Here is a 22,626-nt window from a genome sequence, read left to right on the forward strand (position 1 = left end):
CTAACTTCTTCTTTGGGCCTCGAGAGTCCATTAAAGGGTCAATAAGACAAATTATTGAACTGTATAATGAATATTCTTGTATTATTCCTGTTTAATCTATAGTGACTAGTAATACTCCATATTCCTGTTCCGATGTCGGAAAAGGGTTGGGGGTGTTACATCCCTTGTAAGAAAGCACACTCTCGCGAACCTCATTTCTTGTAGTGGGATTACCAGTCCAGGCTAAATCCCCTGTAACATATGCTCAAAGAGTATTGTCAAGATTACCAGTTCAGGCTAAATCCCCTACAATGACAAATACTCTATAGAGCTTTCTCTGGATTACCAGTCCAGGCTAAATCTAGACTCACATTTACTTTGAATTACCCGTCTGGGCTAAATCTATTTCACACATATTCTTCGGGAGGGCTTATATCAAGATCACCCATCTGGGCTAGATCCTTTTCACACATATTCTTCGGGAGGGCTTATATCAGGATCACCCATCTGGGCTAGATCCTTTTTACCTTCAAATCCTTTTCAATGATCCATCGAATTCCATTCCATTCAACCGGGATTTATTTCTCTTTTTATTGAATATTATCAACATTTCATCAATAATCATACATTGAGAATTCAAAATACATTTCCATCACATAAACATACATTTCAAACATTTAAGAATACAATTCAAGTTACACAAACTTACAATTCGTTTTTTATACCATAATGATAATCTTAATTTCATAATAAATATTTGAAATAAAACACTATATCATTTCTAATTCAACGTTTATCGATTATAATCGGGCTTGTGATCAATTTATACACAAGTAATTCATATATTTTCCTCCTCCTCTCCATTCCACATCCTTAATGTATATATCACGCTTATAAGTAACATTATCTATAATTTCACTATTTACTTATATGTATATTCAAAGCTATCCATCCGTGCCATAGTCACTAAATTACTTTTATCTTGAGCTACAGAACTCCAAATTAAGATCCGTTTGATGTTTTTGAAACTAGATTTATATATCCTTCTACCATAAAAACTTCAGAATTTATAGTTTTGCCAATTAGTATAGTAAAATCTTCAAATTTATCCATGTTCTGCTGTTTGACAGCTTTGACCTTTGCTTACTAAAAATTAATTATCTCTTAACACAAAAGTTGGATGATATTCCTATTTATTTTTCTTGAAAATAGACTAAAAAAGAATTTAAACATATATATTTAAACCCATAATTATTTTTCTCCAATTTTTGATGATTTTCCAAATTCAGAACAGGGGAACCCAAAATCATTCTAACCTTGTCTCACGAAATTTATTATATCTCATGATTTACAATTCCATTACTTACACCGTTTCATCTATGAGAAACTAGACTCAACAAGTTTTAATTTAATATTCATTCATCCTCTAATTTGATTTCCACAATTTTTGGTTATTTTTCAAAGTTAGACTACTGCTACTGTCCAAAACTATTTTAGTACAAAATATTGATTACTATTTTTCCCCTAAACTTTTGATACATGACGATTTCGTCCCTAGGCTCGTAAAATGAAATTCTTGCAATTTAATCCTTATTCCAAGCCTAATTATTCTCATACATACCAATCACAGCACATGAAATCCATGAAATTTTAGAATTTTCCAAAAATTCAACACTTTTCAATTTAACCCCTACAACATGTTTTCATCCAAAATTCTTTAGTAAAACACCTTTAAACATCCATTAACATCTCAATTTCATCATCAAATAAAAAAAATCATATGACCTTACCAATGATAACTTCCAAATTTTCAACAAAATCAAAAACTAATAGAATACTAAGTTGGACCTAATTGTAAAAGTCCAAAAATATAATAATTTAAGGAAAAAGCAAGAATTGAACTTACTTGAATTAAAATATGAAATACCAGCTCAAAACCCTTTTCCATGGCTATTTTTTACAGAAAATTGAAGAAGAAATGACCTATAAATCATTAAAGTCAACTTTGGCCATGTAACTTTTGTTAAAATTCCACTTTTGTCCTTTTCACATAAAAATCTTTGATTTTTTTCACGCTATGCCACCTCAGCCATTTTAAAATGGTCCATTTTCCCTTTTAATCCTTCCTTATTTAATGGTTAAGCTATTTAATCACTTTAGCAACTTTTGCACCTTTTCAATTTAGTCTTTTTTATCTAATTGACTACCTTATTGACACTTCGTAAATATTCATAAAATATTTATGGCTCGATTTATAACACCGAGATCTCAATACCTCTTTTTCTCAATTTCTTAACCAAATAAATCTTTATAAAACAAAACTTACTATTTCAAAAATCTTTTAAAAGCTACATTTGGCTCGTAAATATTAAATAATATAATTTACGAGTTCATTTGCCGAATTTGGTGGTCTCGAACCACTATTTCCTACATCGCTAAAATTTGGGCTATTACTAGAAAAGCATGTAAATAGGATTTCTTTTTAATATGTATTATGTTGCAATGGTGTGGTGTGGTTGGTTGGATGGTGTGTTCCATGGTGTTACAAAGAGTGACTTTGGTGGCTAATGTAACGTTCGAAATTTAGGTCAGACCGTCTCGTCAGGGTTTGGGGCTCTAAGTGTTCACGGATAGGCAATACCAATTTTGGGTTCATTCCCATCTAGATGACTTCCTAGGGTTGTCAGGCTTAGGGTCTCAAGCTCTTCTTATCGCAATCAGTTGATCCGCTAAGAATCCCTACATAAGAGTTAATTATTCCCACGTCCACTCATTAATCCCCTACAAAGGGGATTAGTTCCTCATGGATCTCATAAACATCATAAACTTAATTGAAAAGATAAACATAAAGAACAGGTTAAGTAAAGAGTTTAAGAAGAATCATGATATATTGATTTAGCACGAATGATAATCCACAAAAAGTCGATTATCTCCACAAATCAAAATCTTCGAAGAACTAAATAGAAAAAAAAGTAAAATTACAATGATAAAAGAAAACCTAAGTACAAAATAAACTAGAAATAAACTAAAAACTAAACTACATGATGTCGTCTACTGAAACTTGAATAAAAACCATTTTTGAAGGTTGTCTATTTATAGGCTTAGGGTTGGTTGGTGTCCATTGACCTAGTTCGGCTGACGTTTTTGCATTAAAGTTTGTTATGCAGACCAAAACGCCCTTGGCTCATCAATTCTCCTCGTCAAGGCGGTCTCTGTGTCATGACACCCAGCTTGTGTCACAACACTGATGGTAGTTTACAAGCTTATACTGGATTGCAGGGATGTGTCGCGACACACTCTATCTTTGTCACTACATTGAAGGCAGTTTGCTCCTTTTGAGTGCTTTGTTCACTATGTTACGACATTAACGCTTCCTGTTACAACATCGAGACCAGTCTCGTGTTCCTATGCATTCAAATGATGTTCTGCATGCTCACCGAATATGTTAGCCTTCCTTTAGGCCTATTTTGGCCCTTAAGGTCATATAAATGGCATAATTCACATTTTTTATTATTTATGAACTAAAAATGAAAACTAAGTAAACACATAACTAAATTGCTTTTATATGAGCTCCTTAAGAATAGAAATTGGTTTAATCTACTACAACGAACTGCAGTAGATAACTTATCAGCCTTGGTCTTACCCAATGCATGCCATAGTTGTTGTACTAGACAAAAAAAATGTCATCCATATGTTTTGAGGCCTATGAACAAGTAGTTGTTCCAATATAGAAGCAAAATTCCTTATTTTCTCTACAAAATTCTTCACTGCTCCAACAAGTCTCATAAATAATCTTTTCTTTCTATCGAATGATGTTCTCCTTTATCCTTGAAATTCAAATTACTTTGTCTGTGAGCTCAAACAAAACAAACCAAGTGCAAAAAATAAAAACTTTTCTTAGCTTTCAATGGGAAAGTTAATTCTCTCTATATAATCGAAAACTACGAGTTTTTCACAAAAATATAAATTATTCTAAAAGAATAATTTACCACTATTTTTTGACAGAATAATGACACTCAATATGTGTTTAAATAGGTTAGCTCATAGTTTTTAATTATAGAGAAACAGTATAAGAGTTCTAATTAAATAAGGTGTAATTAAAAATCATATTTTAATAGAAAATACAAAGTTCTATGTAAAGTAAAATAAAGGGGGTAGCATCCCTAGGGAAACTAGGGTTTGCTACCCCTCATATTGAAATTGGGCCTATGGGGCTTTTCCTATATTTGGTATAATTATATGTGTTATCTAGACATTTATCTAAAAGTTATAACTTATCCAACCCAATAACTAATTTCTATTTCCCAAAATATTATTTATTTAATTAATTTAACTAAATCAGTTTCCCAATTAAATTATTTTCTCAACCCAATTCTTATTTCGTTAAATTCATGACAATTCTATCGTATTAGATTCTATGAGGAAATATATTTAGTTGTCTCATTCAAAAATTCATGATAACTAATTAACTTAGCTCTCACTTTCGAACTTCTATAATTAAAATTAATTAATAATTCAATAAAATTAATTTAATTTCTAAGTAAAATTAAATTAATTTCTAAGTCACCTTTTGTACTTAACAAGAATATGAATTCACTGCAGATTGTGATACATGCAATTCATTTCTCTTACTCACTATTTTCACTCATTCCACAATGTTGATTCTATATGCAATTAGTTTTAGGTTAGCTCAAGCTAGTAGAGTGGTTGATTAGACATATACAAATAGAGCTCAAATAATTTATAATTAAGTTTAAGCTCTTTGCCTATTAATTATAACATTATTTAATCATGGAGTCATTCCACTATAATACCATGATTAAACTCTCCCTTATTATATACCATTGTGAAAGCTATCCATCAACTGCTCGTCCAATAGCCTTGTCATAAGTGTGTTATTCTCATAGAATGTCCTTAATCTCTTTGGGATAAATTTGTTTTCCAAATATAATCCTATTTTATCTCATGGTAGCCATTACATCTTCCTTTATAAAAAGTCAATTACTAGCAAATAATAATTAGGTCATTTATCTTTAAGACAAATGACCTATGGTCACATTACTTTCCATCTATCATGTAATGACGATGAGAGGACATCATTATCTTTTGTTGAGCTTTGAATTCCACTATTGCAAGTGAAGTTGTGTCATGTAGAAGTTGTGTACCAACGTACTAGCTTTCGATTCTATTATCAATTGAACATAGGCTATGAATACATCGAAATATATGAGTCACGCACACATAGTCAATCACTTATTCAGGATTGAGATAAGTCACATTATAAACAGCACAAGTGAATAAACCCTTAAACATATTTAGGATCTATTCTACTTGGTTCTTGTTCGATGTAGTGATAATCCAGTCAGTCACACCTCTGCCTATATTTTTTAGGAGTTATCCGCTCCGATACCAAAGATAAGGTACCTCTCTATTTGGACTTGATAGATGACATATTAGTATTTTAATCAATTTTCTCAACTCCGATTATACTAAGGACGTATTTAGATTATCTATTAATGTAAGTTCTTTTCTCGAATTACGATCCTACCATGTAATGCAACCTAATATTAGTTAAATGTTTAGATAATCAATGGGTCAATATTTACTTTTATTTTTCTTTGTGTACAAAAACTGTTGAGAACAATATACAAAGATATTAATGATAATTATATATTTTATTAAACTAGTTTATTTGAAAAATTACAAGTACATAAATAAAATCACTACACTAAGACACTAGATCCCCAACATACAAGAAGATTGTCTTTAAAATAACTCTAATCAATTTCTATAAAAAAAATAAAGTGAACTGATCAAAATGGAAAGGATTAAACCTGCCAACCATACTGATCTCAAATGGTATCTTATAATGCAATCAGTTACTTGAAAGGCTATAATTAAATGGGAACAATTAAAACAAATTAGAATTCCAAACTACATCTTTTCATTTTCAGATTCAAACTTAAAAACTATACCATATCTAAAGAATCTGAGTTTCAATTTCAATTTCGAATAATAGTTGTCTAGTAAAAATCATTACACACCATGAAACTAGAATGCCTTAGATATGGAAAAATAAAGAAAAATGAGGCTTACAAAGGTATGTGCTAGTAAACAACCATTATCTTTTTAGGATGAAGTAAACAAGGTACACTTGTAAGTCACATCATTTTGATGAAAATATCGAAGCACAAGACATCTTGAATCATATGTAGGGCCTTTCGTTAAATGAATTAATTGTTAGGAAGCTTTTGGTTGTCTGATGCATTCTAGTGATAACTATTCAACTTGAAATCTTATTTTGCAAAATTTGGACAAATAACAAACTCATTGGAAGAATTATTAAGGGAAAGCAAGTTTTTCTACACTGGAGAATAGAACTTTTTAATGTCTTTACAAGTGCACACAAAAGAATCATAAAGCTTTAAGATAGACTAAAAGCGAAGTATCCAAATCTCTAAATAGACTGAAACTTAACTAAAGAGTGTTGCCTAACTCATTTGAGCATCTTACAATTTTATATTTAGTATAAAAAAGAAAGAAATCATGACACGTAACATAAAATTTTTCATGCCATCAACTTTATGAATTACATTAATTTATTTTGTCACCCATCTAACCTTTCAACTAAAAATAATAACAACCCCAAATCTTAACTTAATAATTTAACTTAAATAAAAATTATTTTAGAAAATTATTTCAATTAATTGTAAAAATATAAAAATGTATTAATATATATATGGTAACTATAACTAATTTACTTGTACTCTTAACCTTGTTATACCATAAGTGATGTGAATATTAAATTGCAAAATCTCTATTTTCCTAATATGGGATTTTTTTTTTGTACACAATTGGAAAAAGATCATCAACTTGTTATTGCATAATTTAATATTAGGTTCAAAAGGTTTACAAATTCAACTATAAAATGTATAACATATCTCATACTTTGTACATAACTAGCTCATCTTCATATAATCAATTCTTAGTTATATCTCTCAATAGTTTGCAAACAATGGCTTCTTGTGGCATTGCTTCTTGTTTCGTGATTTTGATTGCAACATTTTGTAAGTATATACAATATTTCTCTACTCTAATTTTTAATCGTTACATCATAAAAAAAATTTAGTACAAAAGAGTTTATAGTCTAAAGATAAAAGAGGAGCTGCAATTGTTGTGATTTAAATCTCATTTGTCTCAAATTCATTATATATATATATATACCTAAAATAGATAATTAAATAAAACAAATAAATGATGAAAATTATTGTTTAATTTGCAGGTGTATTGAACTCAGAAGCATGTACTCACGACTCAGAGTGTCAATTGAATTGTGAACATCTCGACCTTTGTGACTTAAAAACCAAAAAATGTAGTTGCTTGCCAGTATTTGAGCCACTACCATCCAATGATGCTAAATGCAGCAAAGATTCAGACTGCGCCAAGCCATGTGGACAAGGTTGCAAACACTATAACTGTGTGCGCGGCTATTGTTTGTGCCATTGTACTGCATAAAAAATATACTGTTTTCTTTCAGAGGCTCCAATTTTAGGCCTTTCAATAATTTGTACTAAAAATTAGTGAATAAAAATGGGTGTAAAAAGAATTAATTTGCTTTTTGTTATACTAAAAACGACTTGGTTGATCTTGAAAAATATAGATAATGAACTAATAATTAAATCATACTTCCAACTTAAATATGAATAATGTATTCATGTTGCGTGTATGTTTTTTTCATGTTATGTTTATATTGTGTAATCGTGACATATTTAACATATAAAATCATGCTTCCAACTTAAATATGAATAATATATTCATGTTGCGTGTATGTTTTTTTCATGTTGTATTTATATTGTGTAATCGTGACATATCTAACATATAAAATTTACATTTAAAAATCTTCTTGATGGTCTTGCATTGATGAATTTGATACTTCATTAATTCTTTATTGAATTGTACTTATAAATCTATTTGTTGTGTTGAAAGAGACATGTTTGAGTGCTCAAAGGTTTATTTCTTTTCCCTTCTATTAACATTTGATTGGTGGGTAGGGGCAAAGACGGGGTTGGTAGTGAGTGATCTTTTGACCCAAAATGAAAAATTCTCTATATAATTCTTTTAGCTTTTATGAAATTACAAGTTAATATAATGGTAAAATTGTACTTTGGCTTCCAAAAAAGTTATTATTCATTTCTGGCCTCAAAACAATTTTCTTGCTTCACCCATTGTTGAGGGGAACAAAAATCCCAACAAAATATTAAATTATTTCCTATATATCAACTCAAGCTGATTCCAATAACCATTCAATTGTAAACACTCTATATTGTGTTGAAAAAAGAAATGCTCGAGTAATCGAAGATTTTTTCATTTTCCTTGTATTAACAATTTAATTGAGGAAACAAAAATCCCAACAGAATGTTAGAATAACAAGATTTCAAGTTGATAAGCATTGAAGAGGATAACAAGATTTGAATTGTTAATTTAAATAAGAATTTCTTCATCATCTTCTTTTGACAAAATACCTCCCATTTTTAGACCCTTTTCAATTTCAATGTCTCTTGAGTTCTTCCCACCACTTCATCAAAGCATAAATATCACACATTTATTTATAATCCATTCATCATACTAACATTAGCTTTGTCCCTTTTTTTCACCTCCATAATTGCTAAATAGCATTGTTGCAACATCATTTACTTGTCTGTATGGTTTTTTTTTTCCATATGTTTAAAAGGTGAATTCGAAAGAAAAATGAATAATCAGAGTAACATATAAAGTATTTGGTTTCAATATACTTTAATGTATGGTATAGAAGTTTGTATGTAAAAAACATGGAAATGTGGGAGCTATGAGAAGCCCAAGGTAGACAATAACAAAATTTACTTTCAAGAATTAATTTGAAAGTACTGCTTTAAACTTGATTTACGTTATTATAAACTTTTAAAAATTTATAAATTCCTTTAGGCTTTTTAATCAGCTGCTTAAATAAATAAAATTTTAAAATATATACATGTGATTGAGGCTAATTATTGTTATTTAAAATTGTTAAATTTGATAGGATGCTTTCAAGAATGACTCTTAATAACTAGTTTATTGAAGAGTTTTTCTGAACCAAAAAAAGAATGTTGTTGACTTTTACAAATTTTCAGATATTCAAATTTCACAATCCCTTTGCTTCAATCCAACTTTAATCCTAAACCCCAGTCTTATAAATTCCAAATTTTTTTTTTAAGATTTTAATGAACTCTAAAGCTTTCTCAATTTTCTGTAGATACACAGGTACAGAGAGTAGAAAATTGGAGAGAAATATATAATTAATTTTAATTAAATTTAAATAAACTTTTAAGTATTTATTAAAAAGTATTTATTTTTTATTTTTCTCATTAATGAGTTGATGAATTTTTTGATACAATGTTTATAATTATTCATAGTCCTTCCCCAATCTTTAAATAGGAAGATAATGCGCTTCAGTGAACTCAAACTTACGTCCTCCTACATTGTTAACAATGCCAATGTCAATTGAACTAAGACTCAATCGATAATGAATTGAAGAATTTTAATGCATATCAAATATAATTCCAAAATATATTTATAACAAGTGACTTCTTTAAAGTTCAAGTGGATGAATTTATATACAATTAGTAGATCGATTATAATATTTTAAAACAAAATTCTTACTAAAATGGTATACATAAAGAATGAAAATGGAGGTTACAATTTTCTTCCCCTAAATGCATAGGTTATTAAGTAATAACCTTCGTTTATATTTTATCAATTTTCTTCCCTTGCAATGTTTATATTGTTTCTTAAAAAAATATATTTATATAGTTAAATTATGCTGTAAAAATTGAACGTTGGCAATGGCAATATAGAACGATTGGAAAGCAATAAGAAAGGAAACACAGATTTTGTGTGGAAACCTTTTCGGGAAAAAAACTACAGGCAGAGGAGAAGAAAATTCTCTAGTGTTGAAAATCGAATGATACAAGTGGAGTTCCAACTACATCTATTTAAAGGCTAAAAAACCTTATTCTAATCAAAGTTAAATATAGAAAATGTAGTTTTATACGTATTCTACTTATGCAACATAGTAAAAAACTAATGCCTTAGGTAAATAAAAAAAATTGTCTTTAACCATTATCATTTTAAAAAATTAACTCTAAGCTATTTTCTATCAAAAAAATTAAAGTGAGCTGATTGAAATGGAAAAGATCAAACTTAGCAGTCACACTAATCCCTTCTTTTTTTTGCTTAGAAAATAATTTTATTGAAATGGTGAATAAATGTGGTGGTGTCAATCATAATAGCACATAATGATTCCATACCCAAAACGACACCTAATCAACGCAAGACGGAAAAATGCCAAAAGAAACAATGCAACCTCTGTCAATAAAGATAACCCACAACAAAGAGCAACAACACATTGACATTAACACTAGAAATTGAAAATCTGCCAAACTACCCTATTGGCTCTCCGTTTTGTCATTGTATTTCCTAACACCGATAACCACCATCAAACTAACCTCAGATCTCGAACCATCTTCGAGGAAACAAAAAGACACCAAAATGATACAAAAACATAAAAAGTAGATTGCAGTAGAACCTTGCACAAATCTCAATAGAGGACACCAACTATTGTAATCGAATCCAAAGAACATCAAAGATGAAGCAAATTGTTGCAACCATCTCGCAAGCATTTTCAAAACATTAGATTCCCACCTTGTATAAATTACATCCCATAAACAAACACACAATCCTACCCACCTTTGCAAAGGAAATCGCAGAACCAACACTCTTTCAGCATGTTTGAGTTGAAACCGTGAATTTCTTTGAAAAACAAACCAAAGAATAAAACTCAACAAAACCTCAAGACAATAAACATACACCCAGGGTTAAACCAGAATGTAACACCCCTAACCTATATCTGTCGCCAGAATAGGGTTACAGAACATTATCGGGGTTTACGAATCAATCAGAAAGAAATTTCAAGCGTTTCATTACATATCAATATTCATAATAAAACCAATCAAAATCATATATATTGTCCCTTAAACGAGCACTCAAGACCCGAAATACATACTAGAAAAAAGTTGGGACTAAATCGGAAACTCAGAGAATTTTTCAGAATTATTTAAAATTTTTAACATTGCAGGGGTCACACAGCCGTGTGGCCAAGCAATGTGGGCATTCGAAATAAGGACATGTGGCCATGTCTTAGCCTGTGTCTGTGCCCGCGTGAGTATACTGACTTGGGTCACACGGCCGAGCCACAAGCCTGTGTGCTAGGTCGTGTGAGCATATTGACTTACACAAATTAAAAGATACAAGGGACACAAGGCCGTGTTGCCTGACATACGGCTGAGACACACGCCCGTGTCTCTACCTGTGTGAACGAAAATAAGTCATTTTCTAAGCCACATTTCTCACCCAAATTGACATCAACCTAGCCTCAACAAAATGCACATCAATAAGTTATAATAAGGCATTCAAATCAAGCTAAAAATCAAGTCTTAAACATGTATTATCACCACATACAACTAATAAACCATTAAGCACCTCAAATGACAATCTAAAAAATGTCAATCAAGTATCCAACCTTACCTAATTAGTTTATCTAACCAAGTTACCAAATTTCAATATAACTCAATTACATACATACATATATCTCACATACTGACATCACAATTATACTATAATCTCATACCAATATGTAAGTTGATTATATAAACATAATATTATTTATAATATTTGTATAAGCTAAACTTTGACCAAGGTTGTACAAAAGCCTATACATGCCATATAAACCGTATTTAATGTTTCAAAAACTACCGAGATAAGTTAGATAGTGCAAGTTGAGTGTTGATTTGATCGTCCAACCTTTCGAAAATCTACAATAACATTAAACAATACAGATAAGCTTAATGAGGCTTAGTAAGTTTGACGGATTTAACAAAAATCTTACCGAACTAATTATAATAAATCAAATAATAAAAATCATTCACGACAACTACCTATCAATTACAACTTCAATTGATAAATAAATTTGTTTTCAAGTCAATACAAAATAAATAGCATGTCTTTCAAATTCAATAAATATATCACTTTACCAAGACTTTCCCAAATTGAAGAACGACTTACGGATAATAGTACATTATCGACAGAAGCTCATAAGAGCTGGTGTCCCAAATATACCAACAGAAGCTCGAAAGTTAAATAGAAGCTCGAAGGGCTAAACAGAAACTCATAAGAGTTGAACAGAAGCTCGAAAGAGCTAAATAAAAACTCATAAGAGTAGAACAGAAGCTCGAAAAAGATAAACAGAAAGTAAAACATGAGATTTCACAACAACTGCTGAACCCCGATTTACTTGGGTAATTTTCCGATATCTTCTTCCAATACCGTCATATGCCAAATCACGAATGTACTCAAATCTCGCGTTCAATTCAAATCGAATATCCAATTCAATATTATAATTCGAACAATAAATTATTTCCAACAATAAAATATATGCTTAATACCAATCATCAATTTATACAAATATTAAAGTTTAACTGTACGAACTTACTTGGATTGAATTGTAGTAATTGTAGAAGTTCAGGGACTATTCTGCTATTTTTCCTTTTGCACGAGTATCTACGGGATCTTGATCTAAAATATAAAATTACTCATTCATTAGCATAAATTTCACTTTCAATTCACTTCACAATTAATACCTTTTTTTAATTTACACAATTACCCCAAACTTTTATAATTTTTGCGGTTTAATCATTTAATTAATTAATCTATCAAATTAACTAATTTTCCTCAATCAATAATTTATTCAGATATTATAAGCCATTATAAAGCCCTAATAAACCAAAAATTCACTATTAAGCCCTAATATTTTAACATTTTCACAATTTAATTCCAAAATCAATATTTAACAAAATCACTTTATAAAATCATCATACAACACAATTAAGGGTCTAAATCTATGTTATTCATCAAAAAGCATCTAATATCCATCAAGGGTAACTTCCAAAATTTTTAATAAAATAAAAAACTAAGGTAAGATTTAGTTGGACCTAATTGTAACAATCTCAAAAACATAAAAATTATAAGAAACGGGTAAGAATTGGACTCACATTAAGCAAAAATAGGTAATACCAGCTTAATAAGCTCTCCGTGTGTCTTTTTGAACCGAAATTGAAGAACAATTGTATAAAATATCTTCAATTTCAATTTGTTTGTTTTAATTTCAACAATATTACAAATTTGTCGCTTTATTTTGTTATTATTTTTCCTTATGCCACCTCATCTTTTAATTTAGGCATAATTGTTTCTTAAGTCCTCCCTCATTTATTAATTAAGCCATTTAGTCACTTAATTATTACAATTAGCAAGTTTTGTACCTTTTTCAATTTAGTCCTTTTTAATTAATGAACTATCGAAACGTTAAAATTTTTCAACGAAACTTTAATCCTACCTTAATAACACTCCGTAAATATTTATAAAAATATTTATGGCTCAATTTATGGAAATGAGGTCCCGATAACTTACTTTCTAAAACCACTTGACTTAGGGTTTTACCACTCGAACCTAATAATTCATTAAAAAACATAAATTACTAATTCAATTTTTTAAAACCCTATTTGACTCGTAAATATTAAATAATAATATTTATAAGCTTAGTCTCTAGATTTGATGGCCTCGAACCACTGTTTTCGACACCACTGAAAAATCGGCTGTTACATAAAATTTTTTAATGGCCAAAATTAAATTGTAATTTTTAAGATAGCAAAAATGTAATTTCACCATTTTAATAGCCTATATCTTTATAAATTTTAAAGGATTAAATCAAATTTTTATATTTTTAGGAGAGCCAAAGTATAATTTTACCTTTCCTAATTTAAAATTTTAAAAATTTTAAAGGGCCTAAATAAAAAAAATTCCATTTTAGGGGAGGTCGGGGCCCCTTCCAGCCCCTATAGTTTTGCCCCTCCATACACCAAATTGTGTGACTTGTCAAATTAGGTTTCTGCTCTTAGAAAAGAGTATTCAAACTTTGAATTGGTAAGGAAAGTGTGGGAGAATGCCTTTTATTTTGACCAAACAGCACACGACGTCCCAACAGATAGCACTTTGTCTCGATGATGCGGCAGTTCCTCACGTCCCAATGACATATCAAGCTACATCACGACGTGGCGACGTGCAATACAAATTTTTCAATTTTTCTTCTCTCAATTTAACTCTATTTTTAGTTTCCCACTTAAACTTTGATTAACTTAGAGTTATTCTAGTCAAATATACTATGAACTTCAGCCTATAAATAGGTCTTAGTTACTCTAGGTTTAAACATAACAGAAATATTCGGATTGAGAGAATTTTGTTTTTCTGTTTTGAAGAGTTTTTCTTGTGGGGCTTCAAGTTTTCCTTCAATTCTCTCTATCTTTTGTGCTCTTCTTTATTTATAGTGAAATCTCCTTTTACTCGTGGTTTTTTATCCTTATTTGAGGAGTTTTTTCACGTTAAAGTTTGCGTGTTCAATCTTTTCGATTCTTTTTTATTTACTTGTTCATTGCATACAGAGGTTTATTCCTTACAAACTGGTATCAGAGCTAGTTCGATTTTCGTATTCAACCCGTTCAGAGATGGTAGCATCAAGGTTTGATATTGACAAGTTTGACGGCATTACAAATTTCAGTTTATGACAAGTTCGCATGTCAGCAATTTTGATCCAGAGTTATCTTGAGAGGATCCTTGCAAAGAAGAAACCTAATGACATAGAACAATTAGAATAGGATAAGTTAAATAAAAAAAAAGGTTCCATCTAAAATTCAATTATACCTAACAAATAATGTGTTACAGGAGGTTTCGAAAGAAAAAACAACATATACATTGTGGAAGAAACTGGAAGCCCTGTACATGACGAAATACTTGGCCAATAGGTTAGTATTAAAACAATGTCTCTACACATTCAGAATGGCCAAAGGTGAGCCTATTAGAGCTCATATTAAAGAGTTTGTTACCCTTCTTAATGATTTAAAGAATATTGAAGCAGAGATTAATGAAAAGGATCAAGCTTTGTTGTTGTTATGCTCTTTGTCTTCTTCTTATAAAACTTTCAGGGAAACTTTGATTTATGGGAGAGATCATCTCTCATTTGAGGGCGTGAAAGGGAATCTGTTGAGTAAGGATAAACTCAATAATGAGTTAAGACCAAACAAAAAGTCAGACGGGCAAGCCTCAATTCTAGTTGCAAGAGGCAAACAACAATAAAGAACGCCAAACCAAAACAAGTCTAAAATGAGATCCAAATCTAGGAACCGTGACAAATATTGTGGCTATTGCTAAAATGTGGGACATGTTATGGCAGAATGCTGGAAACTTCAAAATAAAATTAAGAGGGATGCTAAAAATGACAAGAGAGACATGCGAAAAGCTGAAGTTGTTTATGCTAGTGTAGTCAAAGACAGAGGTGATGATTTCTTATTAGTGTTGACGAGCAAAAGCTCTAATCTTACTTCCAAATGGATCCTAGATTCAGGGTGCTCCTATCACATGTGTCTCAATAAAGGGCTGGTTCTCTACGTACAATTCAGTTGAAGGTAGAGTTGTGCTAATAAGGAGTAATTCTCCATTTAAGATAGTCGGCATAGGAACCATACAAATTAGAATGCACGACAAATTTATTCAAACACTTTCAGACGTCAGGTATGTACTCTACTTAAAGAAAAAATTCATCTCGTTGGCAATTTTGGATTCTAACGGTTGCAGGATAGTCATTGAATCAAATGACTTAAAAGTCTTTCATAAAGCTCTCGTTGTGATGAGATGACAGAAAAAAAAGGCAATCTATACATTCTGCAAGAGTCAATCGTAACTAGTGCGACTATAATTACTGAAGAACAACTGAAATTGTCACCATGTCAAGACAAGAAAGACCCCGATGTCGTGACGACACGACGTCCCGACAATGACATTCTCCATGTCACGACGACGCGATGTGATTTTTTCTCCGTCGGTTCCAATTAAACCAAAATTTGGCACATGCAGCTAGGCATATGAGTGAGAAAAGTTGTGCAATAGAGGAATTCTCAAAAGACACTGGAGTTGGTAAGTTAGGTTTCTACGAGCATTGCATTTCCGGGAAGCAAACTCTAGTCAACTTCAATTTAACAGTGCACAAAACAAAAGGGACTATTGATTACATTCATTTCGATTTATGGGGTCCGTCTCCTGATATCTCAAAGGGAGGCAATAAATACTTCCTAACTTTCATTGATGATTACTCCAGAAAAGTTTGGGTTTATTTCTTAAAATAGAAAAGCGAAGTCCTCGGAATCGTCAAACAGTGGAAGACATCGTTAGAAAGAAAAACTGGAAAATTCATGAAGCGATTGAGAACGGGTAATGACCTTGAGTTATGTTCGTCAGTGTTTAACGATCTTTGCAAACGGGAAGGAATTGAAAGACATCGAACCATTATTGGAACTCCACAGCAGAAGGGAGTTGCAGAAAGAATGAACAGAACCTTGTTAGAATGCATGCTTTCTAATGTAGGCTTAGGGAATGAATTTTGGGTTGAAGTCGTAAACCTAGCAAGTTATTTGGTGAATTGATCTCTTCATCGAGCGTTGAACGGTAAAGTTTCAGAGGAGATATGGTCAGGTAATCCTCCCAATTATTCTAATTTTAAAATTTTCAGTTGTCCTGCTTATACTAAAGTTAGCCCGGGAAAGCTCGATCCAAAGATAGTTAAAAGCATCTTTCTAGCGTTAAAATGAAAAGTTATTTACGTAGTAATTTTAACTTTTATAAAACTACAAGTTAATATAATGATAAATTGCACTAACTCTCAAAAAAATTTATTCAGTTTTGGCCTTCAAAATAATTTTATGATTTCACCACTGGGAACAAAAATCTCAACAAAATGTTAGAATATTTCCCATATATCAATCAATTCTGGTCCAACAGACTCAGTTTGATTCCAACAATCATCGAGAAATAAAAATCTCAATAAAACATTACAACAACGAGGTTTCAAGTTTTACAAGGCAAGCGTTGATTGATTTTATTTAAGAGGGCAGCAAGCTTTGAGTTCCTAATTTTGATTGGAATTTCTTCTTCATCTTCTTCTGATAAGACTACATGTCTTTCTCCCAACAAAAAACCTGTCATTTTTAAACCCTTTTCAAGCTCAATGGCCTCTTGCTGTCTTCGCACTACTCCATCAAAGCATAAGTACCGTCCACTTGCTCCATATTTCATGCCTTCATACACACTAACATGAGCTTTGGCCACTTTTTCCACCTCTGCAATTGCTAAGCAACCTTGTTGCAACATCATCTGCCCACCTACATGGTGTTTTTCATATGTTTGAAGGGTCATATTTGAAGGAAAAATGAATAGTTAGAACAACATAAAAAGTATTCTGTTTCGATGTACCTTTAAGGTATGGTATAGAAGTTTGTATATGAGGATTTGGAAAAGTGGGAGCCATGAGAAGACCAGGGCAGACAGTAACCAGGTTTACTTTTAGCTCCTTTGCTTTCATCCAAGCTACCTTCTCTGCCTTTGTCTTACCCAATGCAAGCCATAGCTGTTGTCCAAAACAAACAATGTCATCCATATGAGGCCTATGAACAAGTAATTGTTCCAATTATGGAAAAAAAGTACCTTTTTTTCTCTGCAAAATTCTTCACTGCTCCAACAGCTGTCATCAATAATTCCATCTATATTTTCATTCCTCCAAATGGATGCCAATAGAGATGAAGTGAAGACGCATCTCTTTATATAGGCTGCCTTAGCACAAGCTTCCATGACAGTCCTTGCCACTTCAGTCTCCAAAAACACCTTTTGTTCCTTAAATCATCAAGCAAAGTTGTCAATTGCAGAACAAAATGTTACTCCAGTACGAGAATCTGTTGTAATCGACATGCATTTGTTCAATAAACTTACTGAATAACCAGAGATACCATGTGGATCAATAAAGGAAGATGTATGAAAAACAGCATGGCAACCTCTAAAAGCATCACAAAGGCTTTGTAATTTTTCCATCTTGGTTACAACTACACTTTCCAATAGGTTTAAATCTTCCACCCCTAGCAGGTCTTTCACATCTTCAAATTCAGCTGTTCAGAGAAGAACATCAACACTGTAATAAGTTCCAGCATATCATTTTGTACTAAGCACATTTCAACCATGGTAGGCTTCCCTTCTTTGATGACTACTAAGAATTACATTTCAAAGTCAACAATTGTTTTTTGTAGCCTATGTTACTAGTAGGATGATCGTATCTCCATACTCACGAGAGAAGCAGACAAATGTCGAAAAATAAAAAAAGAATAAGGTGTTGACTAAAATAATCTATGCATGATTGTAATTCCCAAAAAAAGAAAAGAAAAACTCAGACAAGCAATGATAATATAGTACCTGGGTGTTGAATGGTTACTCGAACAAGGTAACCATGAGCCAATAGCTCTTTGACAATGAAAGAACCCAAGTAAGAGTTGCCACTGGTCACACATATCAGTTTCTTCTCTCTTGCATTAAAACTGCAACTAAATATATTCCCAACACACTTTTGCTCCTTTCCTGAAATTGGCATCAATATTGGTTTTGGTACCTCTATTTCTTCCATCTTCTTTATTTATTATTAGTGTGATAAGCTTGGGTTTTTATATGAGAGTTTAAGCAAGTGTTTGCTGGGTAGATGGAGAAGATTAGATGGAAAAAGCACGAGAGTGGTAAGTAAGTGAAGTCAGAATAACGGATTGATGTCATAGTTGACCAATAATACATATAATTTGCTTTCACCTTCCCAACTTCCACATGCAAATTGCAATAATACGAAATAAATACAAGGTTTGAATTCCTCTGTGAAGTTGGGGCATAAATATATAGTTTATTAGACCATGAAATTAAAATTATCTCGAAATGTTGCATTGATACCAGTACTAAAATAAAAACTATGCCTTAAGTTTTAACAGGTTAGCTTATCGGCTACCTTGTATGTTCGGTAGCCTTAGACTGGTAGGAATCAAGAATGAGATATAACAGGCAAGCATATCTTACAAAAATGGAAAAGTCGTCAGTCTGTTTTCATTTATTTCCAGTGGCAAAACCAATTTATGAGTGTTATAAATTCAGGGTTAAATTATCCTCTTCAACACTATGATGCATCTGAAATCTGAGTATTAATAGTTCTTGCAAGCAATGGTGTATTATTAAGTTGCAATTATACTAGATTGTTTGATATTTGAACATTGAGTTTCATCATAATACATAAGATAAAATAAATCCATCATGTTTTTTATGTTCTCTTTTGTTTCCCGGAAACATGTTTATTATGTTTTTAATGATGATGTTACACTAATTCATTTGAAAACCACTAATTTGATGCTTGAGATCATTGGGAAACATAGTTCATCACATGAAGACATTTGATGTTATTGGTTAATTAACTTAAGTGGAAACAGCAGGGTATATATTAATAATAAGAATTTATATATATATAGATATAAATGTCCTTTCAGTTTGGATGTGTACATCATTTTCAGCAAGCATCATACATAGCATTAAGCAGCAATCACAGAAGAAAATGGCAGGAACTGAGTCCAGTAACATTTCATGGTTTATTCAATTGAAATCCATAAGGCAAATTCAATGACAATAATGAGTGAACCAGCAATATTTCCCTTCTGCACCATGTTGAATTTCAAGTTCATCACCTCTGCTATGAACCCACCACAAGAGATTAGTAAGTGAATTCCCATCATCATGGCCAGACAGGTTCCTTATCTTTTCCAAAGCACTCTCTTTGTCATAAATTGCTTCCAAGGCATATACAAACCCTTTCCATCCCTCTCCTACACCTTCCCTTCCCAGTGCTGGCAATGTCCAGTTCACAAGCTGTCTGGTAAACTCAATGTCAGAGAACAATACCTCACTGATAGGCAATATTGGTAGCAATTGGATTCCAAGCCTGCATTCTCTCCAGTCAGGAGGAGCAAACCAAAGACCACTGTCCCTCTTGTTGGCCCACAAAACACCTACAACTCTGTTTTCTCTAGTGAATTCTTCTCCATATAGATTATCTCCTTCCTTAACATGCCACCATGTTTGCGCTGCTTGAATCTCCAGTGCTGTAAGTGTTGAACCAGTTGCAACAAGATGGGTGTCTCCATAGGCTAACCCCATTAGTGCAGCAGAGTAATATGCATTAACAGCTTCACTAGTGCTTTCTTGATTCCTTCCATCTGCAAATTCAGTCAACCCTCCAGCCCAAGAATGGAGCTTGTAGAAATCGAAACACCTCACTCTTGGATAATTTGAATTCGATCTCCTGCCTAAGTTCATAAAATCAGCCACAAGTGAATAAGCTTGGGGCTTATACCTCCTTCCCCATGCAGGGTCAATCTTGGTCAAGACAGCTATTCCATAAAGGAAGTAACCAATATGATAATGGTGGTCATTGTAAACTCCAAACCCGAAATCTGCCCCTGAATCCGTTGACCCTTGTTTAGTCACAATTCCACCCCATTTCGATTCATACAGGAAACCGTTCCCATTAAAAGTCCCATCCAGCCATGGCTCAATTGTATCCTTCAAGAACTTTCTTATAGCTGGAATCACATCAAGAAAGCACACTTCTTCAGCAATCAAAGCCAACCTTGCTGCTCTTGCAATCAACTTGCCATAAAAATAAGATGATTTCGTCGTTATAGCCGATGAATCCAAGGCATCAACGTCCTTAGCAAGAGCAGTTACAATCTCAGCATACGATTCTTCATTAACCCCTTTAATTGAATGCCAAGTTACTGAAACTTGGTGTGGTTTCAACACCCAGGAATCACCAACAATACCAACAAGGTCCCCATCAATACTTTTATACCTAAAATTCTCTAAAACCTTAACATCACAATAGTCCTTACATAAAATATCAAGATGAAGTGGGTGTGCAAGCATAAGCAAATCACCCCATCCTTTCTTTTCCCATTTATACTCTACACAAAACGGTTTGGTTAAAACTGCATCACCTGAAGTCGGGTAGCAAGAACAGAACTGATCGAGGATTGATTCACATGTCGGGTCAGAATCAGACAATACAGCTATCCGAAGAATACCCGAAAACCCACCAGAAGTAATCAAAGAAACACTATGATTCAAACTGATGGATGACGATGCGTATATAATCCAAGTTTGGCCATTGTTCAGCTTAATGGTATGCTTGGTGAGTGAACTATTGGAAGAAAACGAGAGAATTGCATGAACAGTGGAGATCGATATCGGTGTATTGCCGGTTACAGAACAGGTTACAAAGGGACTACCTCGAACAAGAAAGAAACGGAGGTTGGAGGAAGGGATATCTAAAGTAAGACTGAGATCACAATAAGAAGAGATAACGTGGCTTTTATCCGAAGTTGAGGTGGTTTTATCGGTAGCAGAGATGGTTAAATCAGGGACGAAAATTTGGTAAATGAAAGAAGGGCTGTGAAAGAAGGATGGGTAGGAAATAGAAAGAGAAGAGTCGGCTGATTTGATGAGATAAGGGTGGATGTATTCAGGCTGGTCGCCATTTTTGAGAGTGAAGTTTTGGAAGAAAGAGTTAGTAGGGAGAGGGGATGAGAGGAGGTTTGGGGAGAAGAAACGAGAAGGGTCAGAGAGAACAGAGGATTGTACTTTGGGGAAGAGAAAAGGGTAGTTTTTGGGAGGGATTTGAGGCATCGGCGGAGACATTGGTGGAGATGGTAGGGGTAGTGGTGGTGGTAGTGGTGATGGTGATTTAGGGGGTGGCTTTTTAGGCTTTTTAAAGGGTTTGGTGATTAAAGTATTGACTTTTCTCCTGAGTTTCTTCAACATGATTTGTATATATAGGAAGGTGAGCAGAACGTGGGCGGAAATAAAGGAAAGTTTGACTATGTCTTGTTGTAGTATTGGTAGGTGAGAGTGGCCAAATGAATAAGGCTGCTCTGGCTATGGAAATGTAGGGACTTGGCTTGGAGGGGATGTTGAATTGAATAATGACAATAACATGAAATTCATTTACAACATAAACAAGGGTTGGATTGGAAGTTAAGGGGAAGAAGAAGAAGATGACGACGAATGTGGGACTATTTATTATTGTCGTTGTTGAGGATTGCAAGTTATGCTAACATTTTTGTAATACGAGAATATCTAATCTATCAATCAAAGGAAGGGATATGTTCAATTCAATACAATCTCATGCTTAAGAGGTAAGCAAATCCAGAGACTTATCCTTTTCAATCTAACACGGTTTTTACAACTTGAGAATTTTGGTTATTGCTTTTAAGTTTTCTTATCAAATTTAATTTTTTTTAAAGCATGAAAATTTTATTAAATGCAAGAGGGAACTCCAACCATTTCTTCAATTTGCTTCCATCAAACTAAATGCAATTAATTCGATAATAAATGTTTTCATAAAAATATGAGTTCGAAAAATAGGTTCAAACAAAAAAAATAAAGCCCAATTTTTAAACGGGTCAAGTTTTGAGAATAATTTTTTTTTGGCTCAAGTCCGGTCTGAATCATATGTTTATACTTTTTTTTTGTATTTCCAATTTATTAAGAAACATTTATTTTAATATTTTTAGTGTATATTTTATATATTATATTTTTTAAATTTGTTTCTATATAAAAAATAATCTA

General features: G+C 32.3%; 2 protein-coding genes and 1 long non-coding RNA gene across 3 annotated transcripts; 1 reads left to right on the top strand and 2 right to left on the bottom strand.

The window, feature by feature from the left end:
* Nucleotides 1–6,904: 6,904 nt before the first annotated feature.
* LOC128295602 (uncharacterized) lies at nt 6,905–7,612 on the top strand. Its single transcript, XR_008286143.1, has 2 exons — nt 6,905–7,046; nt 7,262–7,612. It is a non-coding gene; the product is annotated as an uncharacterized LOC128295602 (long non-coding RNA).
* Nucleotides 7,613–16,801: 9,189 nt separating this feature from the next.
* LOC108470340 (cinnamoyl-CoA reductase-like SNL6) lies at nt 16,802–18,632 on the bottom strand. The gene is made up of 5 exons (XM_017771630.2): nt 18,391–18,632; nt 17,917–18,089; nt 17,635–17,820; nt 17,404–17,557; nt 16,802–17,312 (listed from the first exon to the last, which is right to left on the bottom strand). The coding sequence occupies exons 1-5, from the start codon at nt 18,596–18,598 to the stop codon at nt 16,999–17,001; spliced, it is 1,035 nt and encodes a 344-aa protein (XP_017627119.1). The 5' UTR covers nt 18,599–18,632; the 3' UTR covers nt 16,802–16,998.
* Nucleotides 18,633–19,445: 813 nt separating this feature from the next.
* LOC108456406 (probable endo-1,3(4)-beta-glucanase ARB_01444) lies at nt 19,446–22,100 on the bottom strand. Its single transcript, XM_017755000.2, has one exon. It carries the CDS (start codon nt 21,817–21,819, stop codon nt 19,621–19,623), a length of 2,199 nt encoding a protein of 732 aa, XP_017610489.1. The 5' UTR covers nt 21,820–22,100; the 3' UTR covers nt 19,446–19,620.
* Nucleotides 22,101–22,626: the final 526 nt, after the last annotated feature.

This window comes from Gossypium arboreum, chromosome 7 (assembly GCF_025698485.1).
Source record: "Gossypium arboreum isolate Shixiya-1 chromosome 7, ASM2569848v2, whole genome shotgun sequence".
Lineage (NCBI taxonomy): Eukaryota > Viridiplantae > Streptophyta > Magnoliopsida > Malvales > Malvaceae > Gossypium > Gossypium arboreum.